This window comes from Myxine glutinosa, chromosome 1, assembly GCF_964187855.1.
Source record: "Myxine glutinosa chromosome 1, kmMyxGlut1.1, whole genome shotgun sequence".
In the NCBI taxonomy this organism is placed as follows: Eukaryota; Metazoa; Chordata; class Myxini; order Myxiniformes; family Myxinidae; genus Myxine; species Myxine glutinosa.
In genome coordinates, this window is record NC_136261.1 from 138,304,988 (window position 1) to 138,329,490 (window position 24,503).

General features: G+C 43.4%; 2 protein-coding genes across 2 annotated transcripts in view; one reads left to right on the forward strand and one right to left on the reverse strand.

Moving 5' to 3' along the window:
- The window catches only part of AGBL3 (AGBL carboxypeptidase 3), a 96,183-nt gene extending 90,615 nt beyond the window's left edge, over positions 1 to 5,568 (forward strand). Inside the window, exon 12 of the mRNA XM_078769995.1 lies at positions 5,525 to 5,568. Coding sequence (XP_078626121.1) covers positions 5,525 to 5,568 — 44 coding nt within the window. The remainder of the gene's footprint in view (positions 1 to 5,524) is intronic.
- Positions 5,569 to 7,297: 1,729 nt separating this feature from the next.
- LOC137428925 (mitochondrial carrier homolog 2) overlaps positions 7,298 to 24,503 on the reverse strand; it is a 64,780-nt gene continuing 47,574 nt past the window's right edge. Inside the window, exons 11-14 of the mRNA XM_078777500.1 lie at positions 17,321 to 17,388; positions 8,929 to 9,004; positions 8,576 to 8,647; positions 7,298 to 8,319 (exon numbers count right to left, since the gene is read on the reverse strand). Coding sequence (XP_078633626.1) covers positions 8,588 to 8,647; positions 8,929 to 9,004; positions 17,321 to 17,388 — 204 coding nt within the window. The 3' untranslated portion in view covers positions 7,298 to 8,319; positions 8,576 to 8,587. The remainder of the gene's footprint in view (positions 8,320 to 8,575; positions 8,648 to 8,928; positions 9,005 to 17,320; positions 17,389 to 24,503) is intronic.

The following is a 24,503-nucleotide window of genomic DNA, read 5'->3' on the forward strand; positions in this document are numbered from 1 at the left end:
GGAGGATGTGGTGTATGGATAGAGTGTACCATTATGGATGGCATAGGGGATTTGCTTGTCCGAGTAAGAGTTAGGAAGAAAGATCAATTTTCACTTGTGCAAAAATGCTACTCACAATTACATCGCCTGTGCGTCGGCCTGTGATTGAGCCAGAGAGTTGGCCTGTGAGTCAACTTCCTTTCCAATGTCTGCAAGAATTGAAATACTGATTGTGAATGTGTAAAATTATATGAAAGAGGAACATGCATATCAATAGACGATGCCATCGAAAAGGAGAGCAGCTGTCAATAGAAAAGGATGTCTGACATCAATTTGACATTATTGCACAGGAAATGACAAACAAAGAAACAGTTCATTTCCATCGGGTAATATTACGATGAGAGATCAGCCGATACCTTTATTATGTCCATCAGCATCCATGGCACTTAGAAAAAAAACTCAGCATCAGCCAGCCGCAGCCAACTATCACGTACCGTCTCGAAGTCAATGCCATCCTTTTATCTCTTCGTATACAAGTACAACTCACTGATCGCAACGTCACTCCATTTAACTTTATTAAAATGACGATAAAGACGTGAAACCCGTGGAACATCCACGGAAGGGATATCGTTCATCTGTTTTCAGCTCGTTATCTTTAAGCTTCCTTACGTCTCGCCACCTGCTACACCTCTCTGAGTTACGAGGATTTATGCAACGCACCCCGAGTATCGCAACGTCACTCCATTTAACTTTATTAAAATGACGATAAAGACGTTTCCTTATATATCCTAATTTCAAATGTTCAAGGGAATAAAAAGACCATTTGGTTCACACCACCCATCACACCACTCGACTGTCCAATCAGCGGACGGCTCGCATCGCCTTCGCCCAGCAGACGCCAATACGATGGTGTCATAAGATGGCGTCGTATCGGCCGATAATCGGATGCTTTTGGGTCCCAAAGTCGGCGAATTCAGATTTTTCGAGTATGGCTGCACGTGATAAACAAAGAGCGCGGTTCGAAGATGGAAAATGCATTAGTGCCGTGGGCATCGGGTCACTGGGTGCGGCGTAAAAGGGATAACAAAGTCGAGTCCTTACGGTATTATTATATAGATAGATATAGATTATTAATAAAGGCCTCAAGACCTATTCAACTTGAATTAAAAAACGCGACATTTCGGCTATTCAAGAACACATTTGTAACCTGTCAATCAAAAAGGAAAATGTTTTGTTGATCGTCTTCTCAACAAAACGTGTCGACAAAACCAAAGGAATATTCAGGATTTTCACAAAATCACAACTTGAAAGATACGCCAAAAACCTGAGGTGAATTCTGGTGATGCAGTCATCTTCTTCATCTGCACCTCATTTTCTTCATGTGAAAATGAATCGATTTAAAATTCCATAGAATTCTGTTGTTTATGTATATTTTTATTTTATTACATTCACGTAGTTTCACATTCTTGACTTCGTGGAGCTTCAATCTTTTGTGGTTTAAAAAAATAAAATAAAGATGGATTCTTCTTCATCACATCGCATCGCATTCTCTTCCTGTGAAACTGTTTCTTAGAACTGTGTCGTTTATGTATATTTTTATTTTATTACATTCACGTAGTTTCACATTCTTGACTTCGTGGAGCTTCAATCTTTTGTGGTTCAAAAAAATAAAATAAAGATGGATTCTTCTTCATCGCATCGCATCGCATTCTCTTCCTGTGAAACTGTTTCATAGAACTGTGTCGTTTATGTACATTTTTATTTTATTACATTCACGTAGTTTCACATTCTTGACTTCATGGAGCTTCAATCTTTTGTGGTTCAAAAAAATAAAATAAAGATGGATTCTTCTTCATCGCATCGCATTCTCTTCCTGTGAAACTGTTTCTCCATTTAACGTTTCCAAAATTAAAACTTCAAAAACTTCTTCACTTCGATTCGAAAAAACTTCAAACTTCAAAAAATGTTTCCAAAACGTCACTCCATTTAACTTTATTAAAATGACGATAAAGACGTTTCCTTATATATCCTAATTTAAAATGTTCAAGGGAATAAAAAGACGATTTGGTTCACACCACTCGACTGTCCAATCAGCGGACGGCTCGCATCGCCTTCGCCCAGCAGACGCCAATACGATGATGTCGTAAGATGGCGTCGTATCGGCCGATAATCGGATGCTTTTGGGTCCCAAAGTCGGCGAATTCAGATTTTTCGAGTATGGCTGTGCGTGATAAACAAAGAGCGCGGTTCGTAGATGGAAAATGCATTAGTGCCATGGGCATCGGGTCACTGGGTGCGGCGTAAAAGGGATAACAAAGTCGAGTCCTTACGGTATTATTATATAGATGACCAGGAACCAAATCCCAATGATTATTTCTCCAATTTGTCACATTTTTGAGATGTTATATACCATATTGGCTGATTTTACCCATTTTGGTGGCCATTTTGGACGACATCTTGAATATCGCCAGAGTGCCGGGAATTTTTTTTTGTTAACATCTCAAATGTGTAATAGGACCAATAAAAGGAAATAAAAGGAAAGGAAAGAAAAAAAATAAAAGGAAATTTTGACCATAAAGAACCATAAAATTTATTTGTAATACTCAGTTCCAGAAAGAGGATAATAAGCTTGTTACATACACGTCAGGTGGGTCGACAAGCAACCGTTGACTACCTGATGGTGCGTAGGCGAGATAGGGGGCACCTCCGGAACACAAAGGTGATCCCGGGGGAGGAGGCTGTTTCACAGCACCACTTGGTTGTCTGCGACATAAGGGTGAAAGGTGCGAGGAGAGCTTGGCGGGTGAAGTACCAACCGAGAATGAAGGTGTGGAGGTTGAAAGAGGTGACAGTAAGGGAGGCATTAAAAGAGAGGCTGAGTAGTGTAGAGGATGATGTGGTTGATCTTGAACGTGGTTGGATGTCAATGAAAAATAGTCTGTTGGGAGCTGTTGGTGAGGTATGTGGATGGACAAAATGACCACCGAGGCACTCGGAAACATGGTGGTGGGATGATGAAGTTGGAAAGAGGATTGACGAGAAGAGGAAGAATTTCAAGGAGTGGCAGAAGGCGAAGGGTACGGGAGCAGAAAAAGCAGAGCATGAAAGTTATAAGGCAGCCAAGAAGACTGCAAAGAAAGAGGTAGCAAAGGCACAGGAGGCATGCAGGAAAATGTTCGGAAAACGCTTGGATTCGGAAGAGGGTCAGAGAGCGGTATTCAGGATTGCAAAGCAGATAGCGAAAGAGAGGTGTGATGTGATGGGGGTGATGTGCTTGAAGGATGAAGTGGGACAAATCGTTGTGGACCCAGATGGAATTAAAGGAAGATGGAAAAGATATAAGGAAATCCTGTTGAATACAGAGAATGAATGGGATGGCAACATAGAGAGTAACCCAGTTTTAGGACTGGCAGAGAAGATAACTGTGAAGGAAGTTGAGGAAGCGATAAAAGCAATGAAGAGTAGAAAAGCGGGAGGGCCGACGGGAGTTGTGGGAGATATGTTGAAGGCAGCAGGAAGTTGGGGTGTGAAGAGAATGACAGAGATCTGTAATCTGGTGGTGAAAGAAGGTCGCATTCCAGTGGATTGGGAACTCGTCCCTCTATACAAGGGGAAAGGTGACCCTCTGGAGTGTGGCTCGTACCGAGCGATAAAGTTATTGGAGCATGGAATGAAGGTATTGGAAAGGGTGTTGGAGAGGAGGATAAGGAAGAAGGTGAAGATCGACGAAATGCAGTTTGGATTTATGCCAGGAAGAGGAACGACAGACATGCTCTTTATTGTGAGGCAGTTGCAGGAGAAGTACATGGAGAAAAGGAAGAAGTTGTTTCTTGGGTTTGTTGATCTGGAGAAAGCATTCGATAGGGTTCCACACGAAGTATTGACATGGGCATTGAGGAAGTTCGGAGTGGAGGAATGGTTGATCAGAGGAGTGATGGCAATGTACAAAAGAGCGCGCACAGCTGTAAGGACGAAGGACGGGAACAATGGTGAATTTGAGGTGAAGGTCGGAGTGCATCAGGGGTCGGTACTAAGTCCACTACTATTTGTAGCTGTGATGGAGGTGCTGGCTCAGAACGTAAAGGAGGGTTTACCATGGGAGTTGTATGCAGATGATCTGGTGTTGATTGCGGAAAGTATGGATGGACTGAAGGAAAAGATGTACACGTTGAAGGAATGTATGGAGACAAAAGGTCTGAAGGTGAATATCGGAAAGACAAAGGTGATGGCAAGTGGTAAAGCATGTGGTGAGGTGGAAAGAACTGGGAAGTGGCCATGTGCTGTGTGCAGGAAGGGTGTCGGAGTGAACTCCATTCAATGAACAATGTGCGCTGAGTGGGTTCATCAAAAATGTGGTGGTCTGAGAGGGTCTTTAACCAGTGTGGCAGCTACATTCAAATGTAAGGTGTGCACAGAGGGAGCTGCAGATGGAGGAAATGTTGAGTTGGATCTTGGAGACGGCATGAAGCTGGAAGGTGTGAAAACATTTTTGCTACCTTGGAGACATGCTGAATGGAGAAGGTGGATCAGACTCGGCAACGGTTGCTCGAGTGAGATGTGCATGGAAGACGTTTCGGGAACTGAGTGGCGTGCTGACGAGGAGGGGAGTGTCATTGAAGCTGAAGGGAAAGGTGTATGCTGCATGTGTGAGAAGTGTTATGATTTATGGGAGCGAGACATGGGTAATGAACGTAGAGCAGCAACGAAGGCTGGAAAGGGTGGAAATGTGAATGGTTCGGTGGATGTGCGGAGTATCGTTGAGAGAGAGGAAGACAAATGATGAATTGCGAAAGATGATGGGAATAGAGCCTGTGATTGATGCTGTGAAGAGGAACAGGTTGAGATGGTTTGGTCATGTGTTGAGGAAGGATGAAAGTGACTGGTTGAGAAGAGTGATGGAAATGAATGTAGAAGGAAGTAGAGGACGGGGAAGACCGAGAAAGACTTGGCTAAAGATGGTGGAAGAAGAAATGCGGGCAAGGGGGTTAACAAGGAGAGATGCAGAAAATAGGGCAAAACGGTAAATTGTCATGGGGACCACAAGGCTAACCCCTGCTCTAGCAGGGAAAATGGCCTTAAAATGCATGTTGTTGTTGTTGACCATAAAAGGAAGCTCGAAAAGTTGGTTTGGTAGAGTCCTGGGGGGTGGGGGGGTACACGGGTACCCTCCATAGATACTAGACGACAACCCCCTTTGAACACCTTTGGGATGAATTGGAACACCGACAGCAAGCCAGGCCTAATCGCCCAACATCAGTGCCTAACCTCACTTATGCTCTTGTGGCTGAATTGAAGCAAATCGCTGCAGCAATGTTCCAGCATCCAGTGGAAAGCCTTCCCAGAAGAGTGGAGGCTGTTAGAGCACCAAAGGGGGACACCAACTCCATATTAATGGCCATGATTTTGGAATGAGATGTTCGACGAGCACATACGGGTGTGATGTTTGGGTGTCCAAATACCTTTGGCCATGTAGTGTACGTAGGTACGGCGAGACAGAACTCCTTTTATATAATCGATAATCGCTGATTTTTTTTAAATGTTGCAGATTTCACTTCAGATTTTGACAGTTACTTCGTCCATGAGATGTGATCCTCAAATGGAAAATCATATTTCTATTATATACTTTAATTAGTCTGTGAGAGGCCATCGTGAAAATCACATCATATAAAGCATAAAATCACTCCAAGCTCCTGGTTTGAAAACTGCAGCACCTACAGAAGCGATATATACAGTGATTTGTTGGTATGAAGATTAAACATTCGTTGTTTTGAGTGAGGAAAGTGAAAAAATTTATTTTGAGCACTTAATCATGCAGAAAATGTTGCATCCTGTTTTTATTGGGTTTTTTTTGTATACTGAATCGAGGCTCGTGAAAGAGCTGACATTTACTTCACAAACAAATCAACCAGACAAACAAAATATATAAAAAGAGGGAGCGGAAGACAAGATGGGGAGAGAAGGGGAAGCACACAAACACAACATTTGAGAGCAGGGAGATGTGTGGGAGGGAGAGGGCTTTGGGGGAGGTGGCATGGGAAGGGGGGGGGGGGGGTGAGAGAAGTATAAAACACAAGCACACCAAGGACTTCCAGGACAGAAGTTGGTATTTTTAAAAAGTGGAATTGGGGTGAAATTAGCGGGGATAGAAAAGATCAAGGTTTTGGATAGGGGAAGATAAGAGATGGTGGTGAACAGTTGTGTTAAAGACCTGGAGGGTGGAGTGGGATTGAAGAGAGTGAGGGAGTTTGTTCCAGATGCGGGAGAAAAGAGGAATGAAGGAGTGAAGGTGAGCAGAGAGTCTTGATTTTGGCAGTTTAACCATGAGAGGGTTGCTGGCAGATCTTGTGCGACCTGCAGGAATATTTGCGGGACAGAGCCCAGAGAGAGCTGGGGGGGGCAAGGCCAGAGAGGAGTCGGTAGAAGACGGAAAGACCACCAACCTGCCTGCGGTGAGTGAGTGAGAGGCCCTTGGAGTTAGCTTCATCGTGGGAGATTCAAGGCAAGGCGTTTTTGAGCAGGCCGAAAAAGCTTATGACCCCTGTGAGGTATATCAGACTGACCAAGGATAAAGCCTGTTTTTGTTTTCATTAAATAAGCCAGTTTACTATCTTCAAAAGGCGTGTTTAAATCTATCAAAATACCCAGTTTTGTGCGTTCTTTTTGGAATTCTGTTGGTATGCATGCAAAGCTTCAGGCTGCTTGGTTTCATGGTCCTGCATTTATGAAGGACACATTCTGACACACACACACACACACACACACACACACACACACACACACACACACATACACACTCACACTTTGAGACCTGGTAGGTCTCCGTTCCATCTCCTGAAACCGACCCATATGTGGAGATAGCAGACAATAACAACAACTTATACAAACATACATGATTTTCGGACGGACGGACGGACACACACACACACACACACACACACACACACACACACACACACACACACACACACACACACACACACACACACGGTGGTTGATACTTTGAGATCTGGGAGGGCTCCGTTCCACCTTCTGAAACCCGCATATGGAGATAACAACCAACAGGAGGAGGAAACGATCACGACCAAAAGCACATCTCGGTTTCACTCAGGTACACCACCTTGAAATTTCGACATTTTGTTTTAAATGAAAGGACATATTAAGGTAAGGGGATGCGTTCTGCTATTCCCTACTCCTTGCAACATAACATAGTCATAATTTTAAAGTAGAGTACAAGAATTCCAACGAATTGAGACCATAATCAGCATTGTTAGATCTATGTTTTCAAAATAAGAATGAAAAGTTGAAGCTTCTTCATATAAACAGATTAGAAATCCTTTATTATTATTTTTATTTACTGTAATATCCAAGACAAGCCTGTAAGAGATTCCTTTTTCATATGTAGCATGCATTCATTTCAAAATTGCAATGTTATTGAGATAAGCACCCAATCGCATCATGATTTTCCACGTCTGATTTGATGTTTCTCTCAAACCATCAAATTTCCTGCGAATACAATAAAGCACAGGTATGTCACCCAGGCCCTTTTAAATGCACCGCTTCGCTTAGTGCGACCCTCATGATTTGTTTACGACTTTTGGAATGACTCGAAGTGATCAAATAATAATTAAAAAAATACAATAACAATAGTCACCAACGTACATTGCTGTTGGTAAGGAATTTGTTGGGAATTTTAAACGATCATTTTTTTTTTCTTACAACCTCTTTAGGATCAAGGAAGCTCCATGTCAGAAAGCCATCCAAAACTGCTGCACCTCCAGGCTCAAACACAGGTATGCGTGCATGCACCGTCACCATTAAAAGAAAATGCACCCAATATTCCATACCACATTAAATTTTATATTCGGCTTTCGTTTGTTCACATTCAATGGTGAACCCCTCGCGAAAGCAGATGCACGTCATAATTCGTAATATAGTTGTTCTCACCTTTGTACAGGGAATACATTTAAACCCTCGACCCAATCACCCTTTTCAACTGCAACATCGTGCCATCCATCGGCTACCAGGAATTGCCACCTTGTTCTGCTTCCTAACCGAAACCGAATGTAACGAAGCTCGACGTCCCACAACTTTCAACATCCACAAGCAAACACTCGTGCTCCGTGTTTCATGGTAGAATGTAGCAAATGATTTTATTAGTGGCCTTTTGCTTTTGCAAGGCGAATATTTTGTACATTGGGAAAAGAGAACACGTAGTCGGATTCACCAAAATACTCGGCCACATCAAGATGAGTATCGACCCAATGGGTTCGAAGATAATGGGGTTATATGGGGGAACTTGATAGTCAGATCTCAAAAGATATAAAAAGTCACAAGTTCACCCTGAAGAAAAGTGGGGGAAAGGGGCCGGGGGGGGGGGGGGGGGAAGGAAGAAATCATTAGTGTTCAGTTGATCTAATGTTTCAAACATTTTCAATGTTTTGCTCCAAAACCTCGGGATGGAATCGCCATTCCGTTGGGATAAATTCGACTTTCATCTTAATGAATAAGAACTTAATCACCCCGACAAAGAATAAGTAATGTAAACCACCATTGAAATGTCATGCTGATCACATTGCAATTGTTTCCGCACGCTCACCGACAATACCCTTTACTTCCTGACAATGGGCACCTTCCGGAAGAACAAGCTTGAGCCTCGTTTTAGCTGTTTCTGCAATTAAAATACAATTTGTTGAAATTGATGTCGTGAAGTACGAGAATGTTTTGTTCAACACACTTCATATGTTGATGCTTTAACAACTTGTATTCACCATTTTTTACTGGATTATTACAATGCAACTGCAAGTATGTTTATTTGAAAGTAAATAAAAGCGCCGTTGCGTTCCAAATGAACCACTTGTGTGCAAGAGGTTTCACAAAATCACACACATTACGATTTGGGATAGAAACGTGCATCTGTGTGCATAATGTATTCTCAAACTCTGTACTCACAGCATTGGCCATGTGCTGCCAGCAGTCAAGCCAGGAAGAGAAGTGTGGCGCGTAAGGTGGCAGGCCACCAGTAATCCTGTACAGACATTCCGAGTTACATATTATCCAACAGCAATGACAAACTTGTCAGGTTTTGCAATTGCACAAATACAAGGGCTTCCAAAGAAATACCATCATTAAGAGTTCAATAGGTTTGGGGTTTTTTTTTCACTTGTGGACAATAAGTTATGAGTGACGGGAAGCAATGCGCAAAGAAAAGGCGTTCTTATCAAAGGCACTAATGCGGGCATTGACGGTCGCAGCAGTTCAATTCCAGGTTTCAGAGCCATCGGCATAGATTAGTGTTACATTAGTGTTGTCAAAAGCATAGATTCGTGTTATCAAAGGCATAGATTGTTAGATTAATGATTAGTATTATAGATTAGTGTTATCATAGGCATAGATTAGTGTTAGACTAGCAGAAGTACCCGGCATTGCCGGGCGGGGGAGGGGAGGGGGAAGAGGAGGGGAGGGGAACGGGGAGGAGAGGGAGGGAGGGTAGGAGAGGGGGCGGAGGGGAGAAGAGGGGGGGGGGGGAGGGGAGAAGAGGGGGGGGGGGAAGTACCCGGCATTTCGTGTATAAACGTGAGGGAGAAGAGGGGGGAGGGGAAGGGGGAGGGGAGGGGGGAGGGGAGGAGGGGAGGGGGGAGGGGAGGGGGGAGGGGAGGAGGGGAGGGGGAGGGGAGTGGGAGGGGAAGGGGGAGGGAAGGGGGAGGGGAGGGGGAATGGGGGGAGGGGAGAGGGAGGGGAAGGGGAAGGGGGAGGGGGAAGGGGGAGGGGAAGGGGGTGGGGGAAGAGGAAGGGGGAAGTGGAAGGGGGAGGGGGAAGAGGAAGGGGGAGGGGGAGGGGGAAGAGGAAGGGGGAGGGGGAGGGGGAAAAGGGAGGGGGAGGGGGGAAAGGGAGGGGGAGGGGGAGGGGGAAAAGGGAGGGGGAGGGGGAAAAGGGAGGGGGAGGGGGAAAAGGGAGGGGGAGGGGGAGGGGGAGGGGGAAAAGGGAGGGGGAGGGGGAAAAGGGAGGGGGAGGGGGAAAAGGGAGGGGGAGGGGGAAAAGGGAGGGGGAGGGGGAAAAGGGAGGGGGAGGGGGAAAAGGGAGGGGGAGGGGGAGGGGGGAAAGGGAGGGGGAGGGGGAGGGGGGAAAGGGAGGGGGAGGGGGAAAAGGGAGGGGGAGGGGGAGGGGGAAAAGGGAGGGGGAGGGGGGAAAGGGAGGGGGAGGGGGAAAAGGGAGGGGGAGGGGGGAAAGGGAGGGGGAGGGGGAGGGGGAGGGGGAAAAGGGAGGGGCAGGGGGAAAAGGGAGGGGGAGGGGGAAAAGGGAGGGGGAGGGGAGGGGGAAAGGGAGGGGGGAGGGGGAAAGGGAGGGGGAGGGGAGAAGGGGAGGGGGTAGGGTGGAGGGGGAAGGGAGGGGGAGGGGAGGATGGAGGGGGGAGGAGGAAGGGGGAGGGGGGAGGAGGAAGGGGGAGGGGGGAGGAGGAAAGGGGAGGGAAGAGGAGGGCCTGTCAACAATGACGTTGCAGTTCTCATGGTCGGAGAGCAGCACAACAATCGCGACATCGTCCTGAATCTTCACAACAGCACGAAGCGGATTTTGGAGACTCACCGATCCTGTGAAGCCCTCCAGTACCGGCGTTGCCGGGTGGGGGAAGGGAGACCCGTACATTCCCAACCCGTACATTCGCCCTCTCGACTCAAGCTCACTCGGACAAAAGCCTCGCACAAATTACACCGTGAAGGCCCAATGGCCATGTCTATGCCACAAATCAAGTACGTGAGCGAGTCGGGTGCACTGAATTGAAAATATATAGAACGCTCATACTCCGTGAAAAGTGAAGCCAACTGGCGGCGGGGATGGACCTGACAGGTGTTTCACCTCGCTCCGGTGGATTTACCTGCCGATGTGCTTATTACGTGGATTTGTCCCAATGGAGCATGGTGATTAAGAGGTCAAAGGATACCAGAGTCAACGACTCTGAAGTTCAGCTACATCTTAGCTCAGCCACAGCTAAATACAACACAAACTATACATGCATAGGCTAACAACGGCACGTTAACATTTTTTTTTTTTTTTACTTTACTTTAAACACTTATCGCAGACTCATGCGGCACACTCAATTGATTGTGCTTATTCGGAACATCACGTGATCGCTCTGAGCGAATCAGCGCGCTGCTCTGCCACCGGTCAGAATCCGTGTATAATATTCCTCGCTGAAAAAAAATCTATGTGAAACGTGCTACTATCTATGCTAAATCATGCTAAATCATGCTAAATGCTAATCATGCTAAAATAAAATCTATGCTACTTGCTGGCGGCAAGGAACATCACGTGATCGCGTCACGAACATCATTTGTGATCACGTCATCACGTGATCGTGATCGTCATCAATGAGCGCGAATGAGCGAATCAGCGCGCTGCTCTGCCACCGATTCAGATTCGCTGAAAAAAAATATGGATCTAAAGATGAAAGAAAAAAAAACCTATGTGGTGTGAATGGCAATGTTCCTCGCTGAAATGTGAAAAAACGCAATCGCTTTTCGCTCTGAAATACGTGCGAACGTGTAACTGAGTTAATGGCGGCAAGGAACATCACGTGATCGCTCTGAGCGAATCAGCGCGCTGCTCTGCCACCGGTCAGATTCTGTGCATAATATTCCTCGCTGAAATGCGCTGAGGTAAAAATATGGTAAAAAAATATTATGAATTAAATTTTTAGGTCGGCCATGTTCTTCCCAGGCTCAATGGCCATGTCTGTGCCAAATATCAAGTACGTGAGCCTCTCCGTTTAGGAGTCTATCGGTAACATCACACACACACACACACACACACACACACACACACACACACACACACACACACACACACACACACACACACACACACACACACACACACACACACACACACACACACACACACACACAAACTGTGTTTTATATATATAGATTAGTGTTATAGACTAGCGTTATCAAAGGCATAGATTAGTGATTAGTGTTATAGATTAGTGTTATCATAGGCATAGATAAGTGTTAGATTAGTGTTATCAAAGACATAGATTGTTAGATGAATGATTAGTATTATAGATTAGTGTTATCATAGGCATAGATTAGTGTTATATTAAGTGTTATAGATCAGCGTTATCATAGGCATAGATTAGTGTTAGATTAGTGATTAGTGTTATCATAGGCATAGATAAGTGTTAGATTAGTGTTATCAAAGGCATAGATTGTTAGATTACTGATTAGTATGATAGATTAGTGTTATCAAAGGCATAGATTAGTGTTATAGATCAGCGTTATCATCGGCATAGATGTGTTATAGATTAGCGTCATCATAGGCATAGATTAGTGTTAGATTAGTGATCAGTGTTATAGATTAGCATTATCATAGGCATAGATTAGTGTTAGATTCGTGATTCGTGTTATAGATTAGTGTTATCATAGGCATAGATTAGTGTAACATTAATGTTATCATAGGCTTAGATTAGTGTTATCAATTATCATAGGCATAGATTAATGTTAGATTAGTGATTAGTGTTATAGATTGGTGTTATCATCGGCATAGATACACTACTCACAATAAGTTAGTGATATTGTGGGAGTGAGTTTATTTTAATATAGGGGTTAGGGTTAGGGTATTGAAATCAAGAATGCTGTGTTTTGTCACACTCATTAATAACCATAGAATTAGGGCCAACAACTTTTTTCAACATAATTAATACACAAAATCAACCACACCGAAGAACCTGCCAATATCCCTAACTTATGGTGAGTAGTGTAAGTGTTAGATTAGAGTTATCATAGGCATAGATTAGTGTTATCATAGGCATAGTTTAGTGTTAGATTAGTGTTATCAAAGGCATAGATTAATGTTAGATTAGTGATTAGTGTTATAGATTGGTGTTATCATAGGCATAGATACACTACTCACAATAAGTTAGCGATATTGTGCGAGTGAGTTAATTTTAATATAGGGGTTAGGGTTAGGGTATTGAAATTAAGAATGCTGTGTTTTGTCACACTCATTAATAACCATAGAATGAGGGCCAACAACTTTTTTCAACATAATTAATACACAAAATCAACCACACGGAAGAACCTGCCAATATCCCTAACTTATGGTGAGCAGTGTAAGTGTTAGATCAGAGTTATCATAGGCATAGATTAGTGTAAGATTAGTGTCTTCATAGGCATAGTTTAGTGTTAGATTAGTGTTATCATCGGCAAAGATTAGTGCGAGATTAGTGTTATCATAGGCATAGATTAGTGTTATCATAGGCATAGATTAGTGTTAGATTCGTGATTAGTGTTATCCATTAGTGTTATCATATACACCGTTTAGTGTTTAATTCGTGTTATAGATTAGTGTTATCATAGGCATAGATTAGTGTTAGATTAGTGTTATAGATTAGTGTTATCATAGGCATAGATTAGTGTTAGATTAGTGATTAGTGTTATAGATTAGTGTTATCAGTATGCTATAGAGTCTGAGCTGGAGGCAAGTGTTAACTGGGGTTTTCCAGACAGTAGAGATTGATGCAAGTGTAGACTGTGCAATGGCAGAGTGCAGGTGCGTATCCATGATTTTAGGTGAACGGTGGGGGATGGGGAGGAGGGGGGTCTGGTGGGGAGGGGTTGGAGGGGGAGGGTTGGAAAAAATTTACATTGCACTCAAAAATATAATTTCGCCGAGCAGAGCTGGGGAAATATATTTTGCGGATGTTTCTTTTTGTCATTAATTCTAAACAGTATTCTAAATATTGACAAAGAATGCTCTAATGCACTTGAAAAGAAGTCCTCTAATTGAATAACTTTTGCTGAAAGTTCAACATCTATTTTAATTGTTGTCTCATCAAAGAAATCCAAATGAATTTGAATGAAGAGCAGACATTGCATTTAATGAAACAAATGGCATTATGATCAAAACAAACAGTGTCTCCGACATATTGGACAAGGTTTGATATGGAAGTGACCTTCAATCAGCATTACGGTTTTGCCATCAGCTGAACATTTGCCTTCATCATCTCGACTACATGAATCACTTATAACAAAGCTTTTTTCTCCAACACATTTTATGCCCGTTGTATACCCTGGATAATTTCCCATGGTCAAAAAGCATGCTCTTTAGTCTTGAAAATACAGACCGAGTGCAGAATTCAAACACAATGGTAGGGACTTGATCTGGATTATCTGGTATTTGGAATACCATTCCACTTCTTGGTTTATATGAAAGGTTAGGAGAAAAGAAGCATCTCCAATGACAAATCATTGATTCTGGTAATTCATTAATCATCAAGTATCCATCGTGGGAACAAACCGAATGATACACATCAGTTCCATGTTGAGCGCTGCGGTCAACATCAACTGTGGTCTGAGGAATATCGGGTGATCCTACATTCTGAGACCACATATGCGGTTATATACACATTAATACATATGAAAAAAAACTGATCGCTCTTGATGGGAGGGGTTTAGGTAGGCCGCACGCCAGGTGCGCCTCTCCCCTCCCCTCTCCAAATCTGCACCTGGAGTGTCTCTGAATTATGGCATGGAGCTGCCTGATGAGGAGATGCAAAAATGAAGATATTCGAACACTGACTGTGTTCACAGAACAGTGTTGTTGTTAATGTTGATGGAAGGACGAAGTTGTCATGTGTCAAGTTAGTATTTTTTAGCCAGGAACTTTGTTTGTCAAGTTAGCCAAGATCATGTTTCAAGTTATTTCTTTTTCAACTTCCTTGTCTGCCTCTCTTCGTTTCAACATCTTGGATTGGAATCCCCACTTTCCTATAATTCCAGCCTCGCAATAATGTGTGTGGCCATCCGAGGATAATTGTAATCAGTGATTTTTCTTAATTCTTTATCTCCTTCACAGGTAGAATTTCCTTTAACCTGGCACGTGGTTAAGTGCTCTTCACAATATTCCTTCCAGCGTTTTAGCTGGCTCATGGCATCAGGAAGAAGCTGACTTGAGGAAGATTTGATCGGATTTTGCAAGGGCTGAGGGTGTTTCTGTCTCAGTATTTTTACTATTTTGTACGTTTCCTGAATGTTGCCACAAGTTGCAGCTTGTTCAGCGAAGTGTACTTGTTGTTCCAGCTAGACAGCATTGGCACGTCGGACAGCTCTGATTTTTCTCTCGGGAGATTATTCAACCTTGCACTGCTACATTCTTCAAGCAACCTGAAGGTAGCACCTGTGATCCATTCAGCCTGCTTTGTTGGTCTCTGGCCTGGGGTACAGTTAACTGCATTAGTGATCAAGTCTCTAAGTTTCCTCCACAAGGGACTCAATATCAGCTGTGGCCTGGATTGGGTGGTTGGAGAGCTCATCGTAGTAGTCATAGCTCAAGCAACTTAGTAGTCATGTACTGTAGTTTGGCGGTATACATTTTAAGTGCTTGTTTCATGTAAATGCTTATGATGCGTTTTTTTTATTTAAAAAATTTTTTCACAATATTTGCCTCAAAGGTTTTCCCAAAGAACATTGACGAAAAGGCCTGAGTAGTAGTTTATACAGAATTTCACAAGTTTCGATACGACACTAATTGTGTCGTTAAAATGGCAACATTAATTTATGTAAATTTCTGTGATTCACTTCTGTAAAATGACAAACGTATACAATAATATGGACGACGAATGTAACTTTCCCTGAGCTGCATTCCACAATCATTGCATATACATCTCAAATGTGTGGCCCTCAATGGGTTTCTCTCATCTCCCATTCCTGTTCAGGCTGGAGTTCCTCAAGGCAGTGTTCTGGGCCCTGTGCTTTTTCTGGTCTTCATCAATGATCTCTCCGACTCTCTGGAAAATCCTCCGTTCTCTTTGCTGATGACGCCGCTCCATATCTCAACCCTCAGATTGGCAGTCTGCAGCCTCTTCACTCTCTGCAGACTAGGACAATATCACAAACTGGTCAAACAAGTGGAACATGTCTTTCAATGCTGACAAATCTCAAACTCTCACTTTGCCTCTCCGAAAAGACCATCTGGACAACCCTCCCATCTACTTTCTGAGCAATCCTCTTGAAGAAGTTTTGTCACTCAAGCTTTTGGGTCTCACTCTCTGCCATGATCTTTCCTGGGAAAACCACATTTCCAAGCTGGCCTCCAAAGGCAGTCGCCGACTCCGTCGTGCGAAGTCCTTTCTGGGCACTACTGAGCTCCTCACCACATACAAAGCTTTCATCCGCAGCTCAATGGAATACTGCTCTCCCCTCTGGGCTGGTGCTCCTGCCTCACACCTAGCTCGGCTTCACGCTGTTGAAACCAAAGCTTTCAGAATCATTGGAATCTCCCGTGATGAAGCTGATTCTGAGGGCCTTTCTCCCCCTCACAGCAGGCAGGTAGGTGGTCTTTCTGTCTTCGACAGACTCCTCTCCGGCCTTGTTCCCCCTGTTCTGTCTGTGCTCTGTCCCCCAAATATTCCTGCAGGACGCACAAGATCTGCCAGCAACCCTCTTCTGGTGAAACTGCCAAAATCAAGAGTCTCTGCTCACCTTCACTCCTTCATGCCTCTTTTCTCCCGCCTCTGGAACAAACTCCCACACTCTCTTCAATCCCTCTCCTCCCTCCAAGTCTTTAAACCAGCTGTTTACCACCATCTCTTATCTTCCCCCATCCAAAACCTTGATCTTTTCTACCCCCGTTAAAACACCCCAAATCCACCTCTTTCAATCCCCAACTTCTTTCCTGAAATTCCTAGTAGTGAAATTCTTAGTCGTGTTCATTTGCTTTATACCGTGTACCCCTCCCCCCTCCTTCCACAGATCTACCGAGGTCCCTGTTCTCTACAGTTGTTGTGCTTGTGTGCTTCCCTCTCCCTCCGGTCTCCCACTCCCTCCATTGCATGTTTTATGTGTCTGTGCATGTTTTCATGTTCAATGTGTTAGCTCTTACATGAGCCTCGATTCTGTATTTTTTTTAAAATGTACTCCACTGCATATGCATCAAATGCACAAATGCCTTTCTTACAAGCCGATGCAACCTTTCGATGCAATGCAGGGATTTTAATCAATAATGGAAAAAGGAACATAGGACAATAGCATTAGACTTGTGCCAAAGCATGTTGGAGGCAATACAGTATATCAAATGGTCACTTATCAATTTAATGAACCGGTCACATCAATTTTATATACTGGTACGGTTCACCAGAGGACCTGGGTTTGATTCCTGGTCTGTGTGTGTAATTTTCCCACATGTCAATTAATTACTTATCAATTTAGCTAGCAAAGAAAGGATTTTGATGACAAGAACGTTCAAAATGAAATATTGAGCTTCAGAATCCAGCGAAGTGCCTTTCTGTATCAAACTTTGTAAACAATCAGATGTTAGTTGTACAGCAGTGACTTTGTGCTAAACGTACCCACAATCATTGACAGCCATGAGGTTTGCGACCAACACGAAAGGGTATACGACAACACTGGTGAAACACTGAAAAAAAGAACAAGGGTGGGCAGGAGTGGATGTTATACACCTTCAAACCACAATACCATCTGGAGACAGTTCAAAATCCAAATGCAACACATGCCTTAGCAATACAGTTAACGCTGCTTAATAGCAACATTATTATTTTTTTTTTTCCACATAACACAAAACTATTTTTCATGATTAAGAATACGTTTCCATTCCACTCGTGCGACACAGCTTCCACAGAGAGTCAGACATTTAAGACAAAAATAAACCTTATTTTTACACTTTAGCATCACAGATCTAATGCATCAACCAGGCAAATAAGGTACATTCTATGAATGCAAACTAATGATGTAGATCGTAAAATAAAGGAAAATGCAGTCCCCTTATTACCAGCTTTCGTCACAGCCACACTTTTGTGATTTTGAGATTATACCAGGTTGCTAATGTGCACAAACAATTTGTTCATCTTGTTACTGAAACTCAGACAAGATGAACGAATCGTTTGAAAGCTGAAAGCATCGAGCCATTCTCACAGAGGCGAGGAATAGCTTGTATAAGACTAACTCGGAAAAAAAACAAAGTATGTCACTTGTGACTAGGCAACTATATGGTCGTTCACATGCTTTGGTTGTGAATAGGTTAAAATGGCATTCGATACACCATAACTAAATGGTATTATTCATAGAATACTTACCCCATGCAGTCGATTTGATGCGAGCCAACTCTTGTTTTTAAAGGATTTTTTGTGTGATAAATGTTAGCCCTTTCACGAGCCTCGATGTTGCATACAAAAAAATACAAAAAACACTCATTCCCCAGGCGGAGTTCTTTACAATGAGCCACGTTTCAATTTTTCCATGGAGCTGTTTCAGAGATATGGAGGTCCAAAGTCTTTCGGTTTTCCAAGAAGGTGCCCATACCATGCGACCTATATATCCTAATTATCACAAAAATAATTCTACATGTGTAGACGCATACTATGGTGAACATTTCGTGCCAATCACACCAATGGATGCTGAGAAAATGAATTTTTACAAGCGTTACGCCTAGGTCCCCCGTCGGTGAAGTGATGCGAGTTGACAAAGTGGAAGACGCAAGGCGGCGATCTTGGATTTCGACGTGGCGACCCAATTTTCAATAGCGTTCTCCCTTATGCGTCAATACACCCACACACCAGATTAGAAGTTAGTACTTCGCTTATTTTTCAAGACATTCCGCTCACAAGGTTCAGACATACATGGCGTCAGACATACATGGCGGCGGCCATCTTCGATTTTGCCGTGGGTTGCACCCACACACCAAATTTGAATGCGGTCCTTCGCTTACGCATGCACGTACGCACGCATGCATGCACGCACGGACGGACAAACCATAGTCCCCCTTTCGCTCCGCGGTGCGACGGGGGACAAAAATGCAGATAAATACCACCGCCATGCCGAATCTGGCCCCATCATCTGGCAATAAACCATTTCCGACCAGCCTCACACATAATAGTTATAAAAGGATCTTCCACGCGTCATGCATAAAACAGCTGTACGTGCACTTAAACCATCCCCCATCAGGCCATTCGACACTCGTGGTTTTCCATGGGTGTATTCACGGTTTTTCTGACCTGCTTCAACATTCGCGGCCCTGTGCTTCAGGTATTCGCGTTTTATTGTGGGCATATTCAGGCCTGGCCTTGATGAGGACTACATAGTCCATGCCTGGAGCCTTCTACATAAATATAAAAAAAGTATTCACAGTTTTTCACGCAATTTTTGAATTTCCCTTATGAGTCACGAACCACTGGAAACCTGTCCCCCTTTTTTCCATTGAAGCAATGCCCCGACATTCGCGGATTCGACCTTCATGACATTTTAAAGGAACGTATCCCCCACGAATGTCAGGGTGGAACTGTATGTATACACATACATTATATATATATATATATATATATATATATATATATATATATATATATCTTCAATGCATTTCTACTTATTCACACATACATACGCATGCATATACTGACGCTAACATTCGGGGTCTGCCTCGCAGGCACGTAAGACATCGGCCATGACAAAGCTCGCAGTGTTAAGTGTGGAAAAGAGGAGATTGCGGCTGGCTCAATAGCGCAGTGGGCTGTTGATGCGTTATCAACGGAGGTCCGTGGTTCGAGCCCCGCATTGAGTCAGAATTTTTTCACACTTAGCCCCTCGCAGGAATTTGATTCCTGTTTGTAAAATTATATATGTATATATATATATATATATATATATATATATATATATATATATATATATATATATATATATATATATATATATATATATATATATACATACATATATACATACATACATATATATATATATTGTAACGGATTTGAGAATTGTGTTTTTTTTATTGTGGTAAAATATCACCCTCCTTCCTCCATTTGGTGTATAAAGGTCAAAGGTCGTGCCCGTAGTTATTCCATAAACAATCACGTAGCAAATCATAGATTTCCTCCTTGTTCAGTAGTTATCTCCTTATTATGTGTATTAGATTAAGGCTGTGTCTTCCATTAATTAACACTCCATTGGACCAAATTCAAACAAGGTAATTCCCTTCACATTCCCCTTTCGTCAATTGCCAACTGCATTGGGCGGTTTGCTGCATTCCGCTGCTGCTGTGGGGTTGTGGTTTTTCGCTGCAAGACTCCATTCGCCACGAGGTCATCTCGGAGCAGAAGGTGGGAGGAGTCGGCCCAGTGCCGGGAACAAGGCGTGGCCTTGCCAACGCCTCCTCTAAGGGCGGGATCGGTGAGCCCTCGCGACCAATCAGGGCCGAGGCGAGCTCACCGATGGGCGTGTCCTGGAGGCCGGCGGCTTGATCGCCCGAGGCGTTATATAAGTGCGCGCGGAAGCCTTTGGGAGGAGTCCTGAGAGTTGCGTCAGAGAAACGGCAGGGAGTCCTGAGAGTTGCGAGACGGGAGATCCGGCAAAGAGACAGCAAGCCATAAGGGAGAGGAAGAGAGACAGCAAGCCATAAGGGAGAGGAAGAGACAGCAAGCCTTGTGAAGAAAGAGACAGCAAGCCTTGTGAAGAGAGAGACAGCAAGCCTTGTGAAGAGAGACGTGCAACCTGCGGGAGTACGAGTGAGGGAGACGCTGTTGCCAACCAGCCTTGCCGCAACGGGCTCTAACGCGTTGCTAGGAGCATCCCGGCGGTGTGGACCAGAGGGCGGAGAGCCGGCGGCTGCTCGCTCCCGGCCCGGTCGTCCTACCATCCCACCGGAACCTTCCTCTCCTTCCAGCGATTCATCCCTATCATCATCCCCCGTGTAAGTCTGATTGTTCGTCCGTCTTCTGTGTTGTCCTGGGGTTGTAAGTAAGACTGCCATAGTTAAGTTAAGTTTCACTGTGTCCTTCTGGTCCGTCCCTCTTTCTGCATTATTTTATTATCCTTCCTTCTTCCTTGGTTTCTTTTGGTTGTAAATAGCAGTAATAAATAATAGTCGTATTTCCAACCTTTTGCCTTCGTCTTCCTCTTCTTCACATCCGTCGTCTTTGTCTTTTCCCCATTGAAAACCTGTGGCACGATTTGGCCAACGCTCAAGGATCGGGTCTAGTATCTGTTAATAGTTCGTGCCGCGGTTGCTAAAACCGCTCGGCAATTAACATCTGTCCGCGGTACGAACGGGGCTGTGCACCGGCCTTTCCGGAGGTCGCTGGGCAGCGTCAGGGACCACGTCGGTCAGTTATAGAAGAGGGGATTAATCCCCCCTCTAAGGGGAACAGAGGCCGACGTTGGGTTCCGTAACAATATATATATATACACGTAGTAGGAGACCAGCCTGTAGGTCCCGTGACCAAATTCTGGGAACAAAGGTTTGAAAGTGTTTTTGTGTTCCCTGATGAATACCGAACAATTTTGACTTGGGCTGCCCCCTTGAAAATGTCAGGCATTTCCGGGAAGGGTCAACAAAGGTCAAACAGGGGTCAAAATTCAAATATATTCCAATCGTGTCGATATGCATATCAAATTACTCGTCTAGTCATGAGGATTCCAAAAATGTATAGTTTGTTATACCTCCAACCTTAAATTAGGGCGCTATGGTCAAAAACGTCGAAAGGTCAATGCACTTTTGACTGGCGGTCAAATTCACCAACACAGTTAACATTGTCCGATTCTAATGATTTTAGTGTCTAATAATATGTTTTCTGACATGGCAAATTCAAATAAGCAACTTTTAAAAGTAAAGGTGGTTGCCATAACCTTGAAATTTCAAAATGGCTGCTAAAAGGTTAACATAAATTAGCCAAAAACAACAATTTTCTTCCCAAACCCATGGATAAGAAATTATTAAATGTTTGTCACCGTAACATCACGAACAATTGAAACACTCCATTTTTAAAACAAAATAATGATTTTTAATTATGTGTATCATTTTTCTTTAGAGCACATGTTCGATATAATATTGTGTACCATATAAAGTGTATAGGTAAATGATGATGTTGGGCTGTGAATATCTGGTAGTCATTTGTTCTGTTTCATGACGTCCACATACTAGTAATTTTTACAAACATTTCTTCTGTGTATTGATGTAAAGTAAATATGATTAGGATCCCCATAGGATCAAGACTAACATCTGCTCTGTATTTTTATATTTTAGATCTTCTGGGAACAATGTCAGCACCAAAGTCAACACCAGTACTGAAGCCTCAACCAAACAGAAAAAGAAAACGAGAGGAAATATCTGGACTATGTATTTTGTGTAATGAACAATGCGATGAAGATAAAAGCAACATTTCTCCTGAAGCATGGGAACGCATGAAGGGCAAAGCACAAGATTGGAAAGGGTTGCATAAATTTGGAACTGTTTATGATTCAGTCAATTGGGATGCAGGACCGAATGGTGTCTATTTTCATAAGGCATGCAGGACTGCATTGGCAGCTCAACGTGGACTTCAACAAGCATTAAGAAAAAGAGATCAAGAACAGAAACAACAAACAGTGGACACACAAGAAACGCATGCAAAAGACCAGCAGCAAGCTGGACGATCTTCACGTAGCACAGGTCTCCTTCATGAAAATAATCTGTGCATTTGGTGTATGAAACCAGAAGACTTGAAAATTTCCAAAACATTATGTATTATCCAACAGTTGAATGCGTGGAACACCTTCAAGTCACATACAATACACTTGGAAGATGACCAGATGAGAGAAAGAATTTTAACTGTCATAGATTCTACCCCTGATCCCTTTGCGTCAGAAATACACTATCATCGTTCCTGCTGGATGAAGTATGTGAAGCCTCACTACAAACATTCTGATTCATCTGGTGACCGAATGCACTTACAGAACGTGCGACTTACAGAGGTTAGACAGATGTTTTTTAGGCATGTCCGTACAGTTGTGCTGGAGATGAATGAGCCAAGAACATTACAGGGTCTTCTGGTTGATTATAACCAAATGAGTGCAAACTTTGGTTTTGAAACTGTGATGAAAACCAGCACTATAAAACAAATGCTTCAAAATGAATTCAAAGACAACATTGGATTCCATGATCGTTTCCACAAGAACCAGAGCACAATTGTCTATGATGCATCTGCTGGTGGAAGTTACATTGAAGCAGCCATTTTTTCTTGGGGAATAAGTGATGAACAGTTACTAAACAATGTTGCAAGGCGTCTGAGAAAGAAGTTTACAGAAGAAGTGGGTTTATCTTGGCCTCTCCGTGTTGATGAGCTTGAAAATATTGAAGAACCCCATGAACTTTTGCGCCAACTTTTGACATGGCTCAAGGATCCTGATTCCAATGACTTTACTGAAGCATGTCATGATCCACAAATTGCTGCTTTGGCATCCCTCTTGTTTTCGTTCATCACCGGCAAACACACATCCTTCCAAACAGAGTTATCAGTGACTCTTCATGGATTAACTCGGAGTCGTGAAATCATTGACATCTTGAAAAAATTTGCTCTTGGAATAAGTTACAAAGATGTTCTTGCTCTGTATGAAGGTTGGGCCATGGATGATATCAAAGCAAATGTTGCTTGTCCTGACGAGTTAGCAGATTGTTTTCCAGGAACAGGTATCCTAGATAACGATGACTGGTTTTTTTTTTTGGTTTTTTTTTGTTTTGTTTTTTTGTATACAAGGTCGAGGCTCGTGAAAGAGCGAACATTAATCACACAGAAAGACAAACCGACACATAAAACATATAACATAGGGAGCGGTAGACAAGATGGGGAGAGAGGGGGAAGGACACAAACACAACATTTGAGAGCAGTGACCGAGAGACATGGAGACATCGAGAGATCTGAGAGAGGGCGAGGGCTTGGGGGGGGGGGGGGCGTGGGAAGGGGGCGGTGGGAGAGGTATAAAACATATGGACTTTGCGCGCAAACATATGGACTTTTGCGGTATAAAACATATGGACTCTGGCCATCGCAGACTTCAAAGATGATACATTGACAGGGGCCGATACATCTCACCGGACCAATGTTATGTTTGTACAACCTGATGATGTTACATCAATGGACTCAGAGGAGGGTCGTCCTATACTTCAATTGACCAAGTCTGAAGATTTGAAAGATTTAAGTACTTTACAACACAAGATTCATCCTTACAAAACAGTCAAACGTGGCCAGCCAGCAGTTCGTCAGGAAATTGATATCTCACTTCAAACAAGTGATGAGCAAAGAAAGCGAGGTGTTATGCACGTGTTGGCCCGTCTGGATATTGCAGGGAAGACTTACCAGCTGATGAACAGAAAGTTGGAAGTTTCACTGGGTTCCAGGCTAATATCCATGAGTATGTGGTGAAAAGTACAGCATACTATTTTCTGACATTTCCAAAGCCACCTCAGAAGTCAGTGGTTCACGAGGTTATGTGTCGCATGGTCACCGCAGCCGAGTGCAAGTCAATGCCATTTATTCAGCTGGTAGGCGACCAACCAGTCTATGCCCTTATTGTCCAGCTGAAAAATGAGAATCCTGAGAAATTTCAACTTATCCTTCCATTCTTGGGTCCATTCCACGCTCACATTTCCTTCATATCGGCGATAAACAAGCGGTTCCATGGCTCAGGTTTATCTGAAATTCTTGTGGCAGCCGATATAATTTCAGAAGGATCAGTTGACCAAGCACTTCGTGGTAAACACTA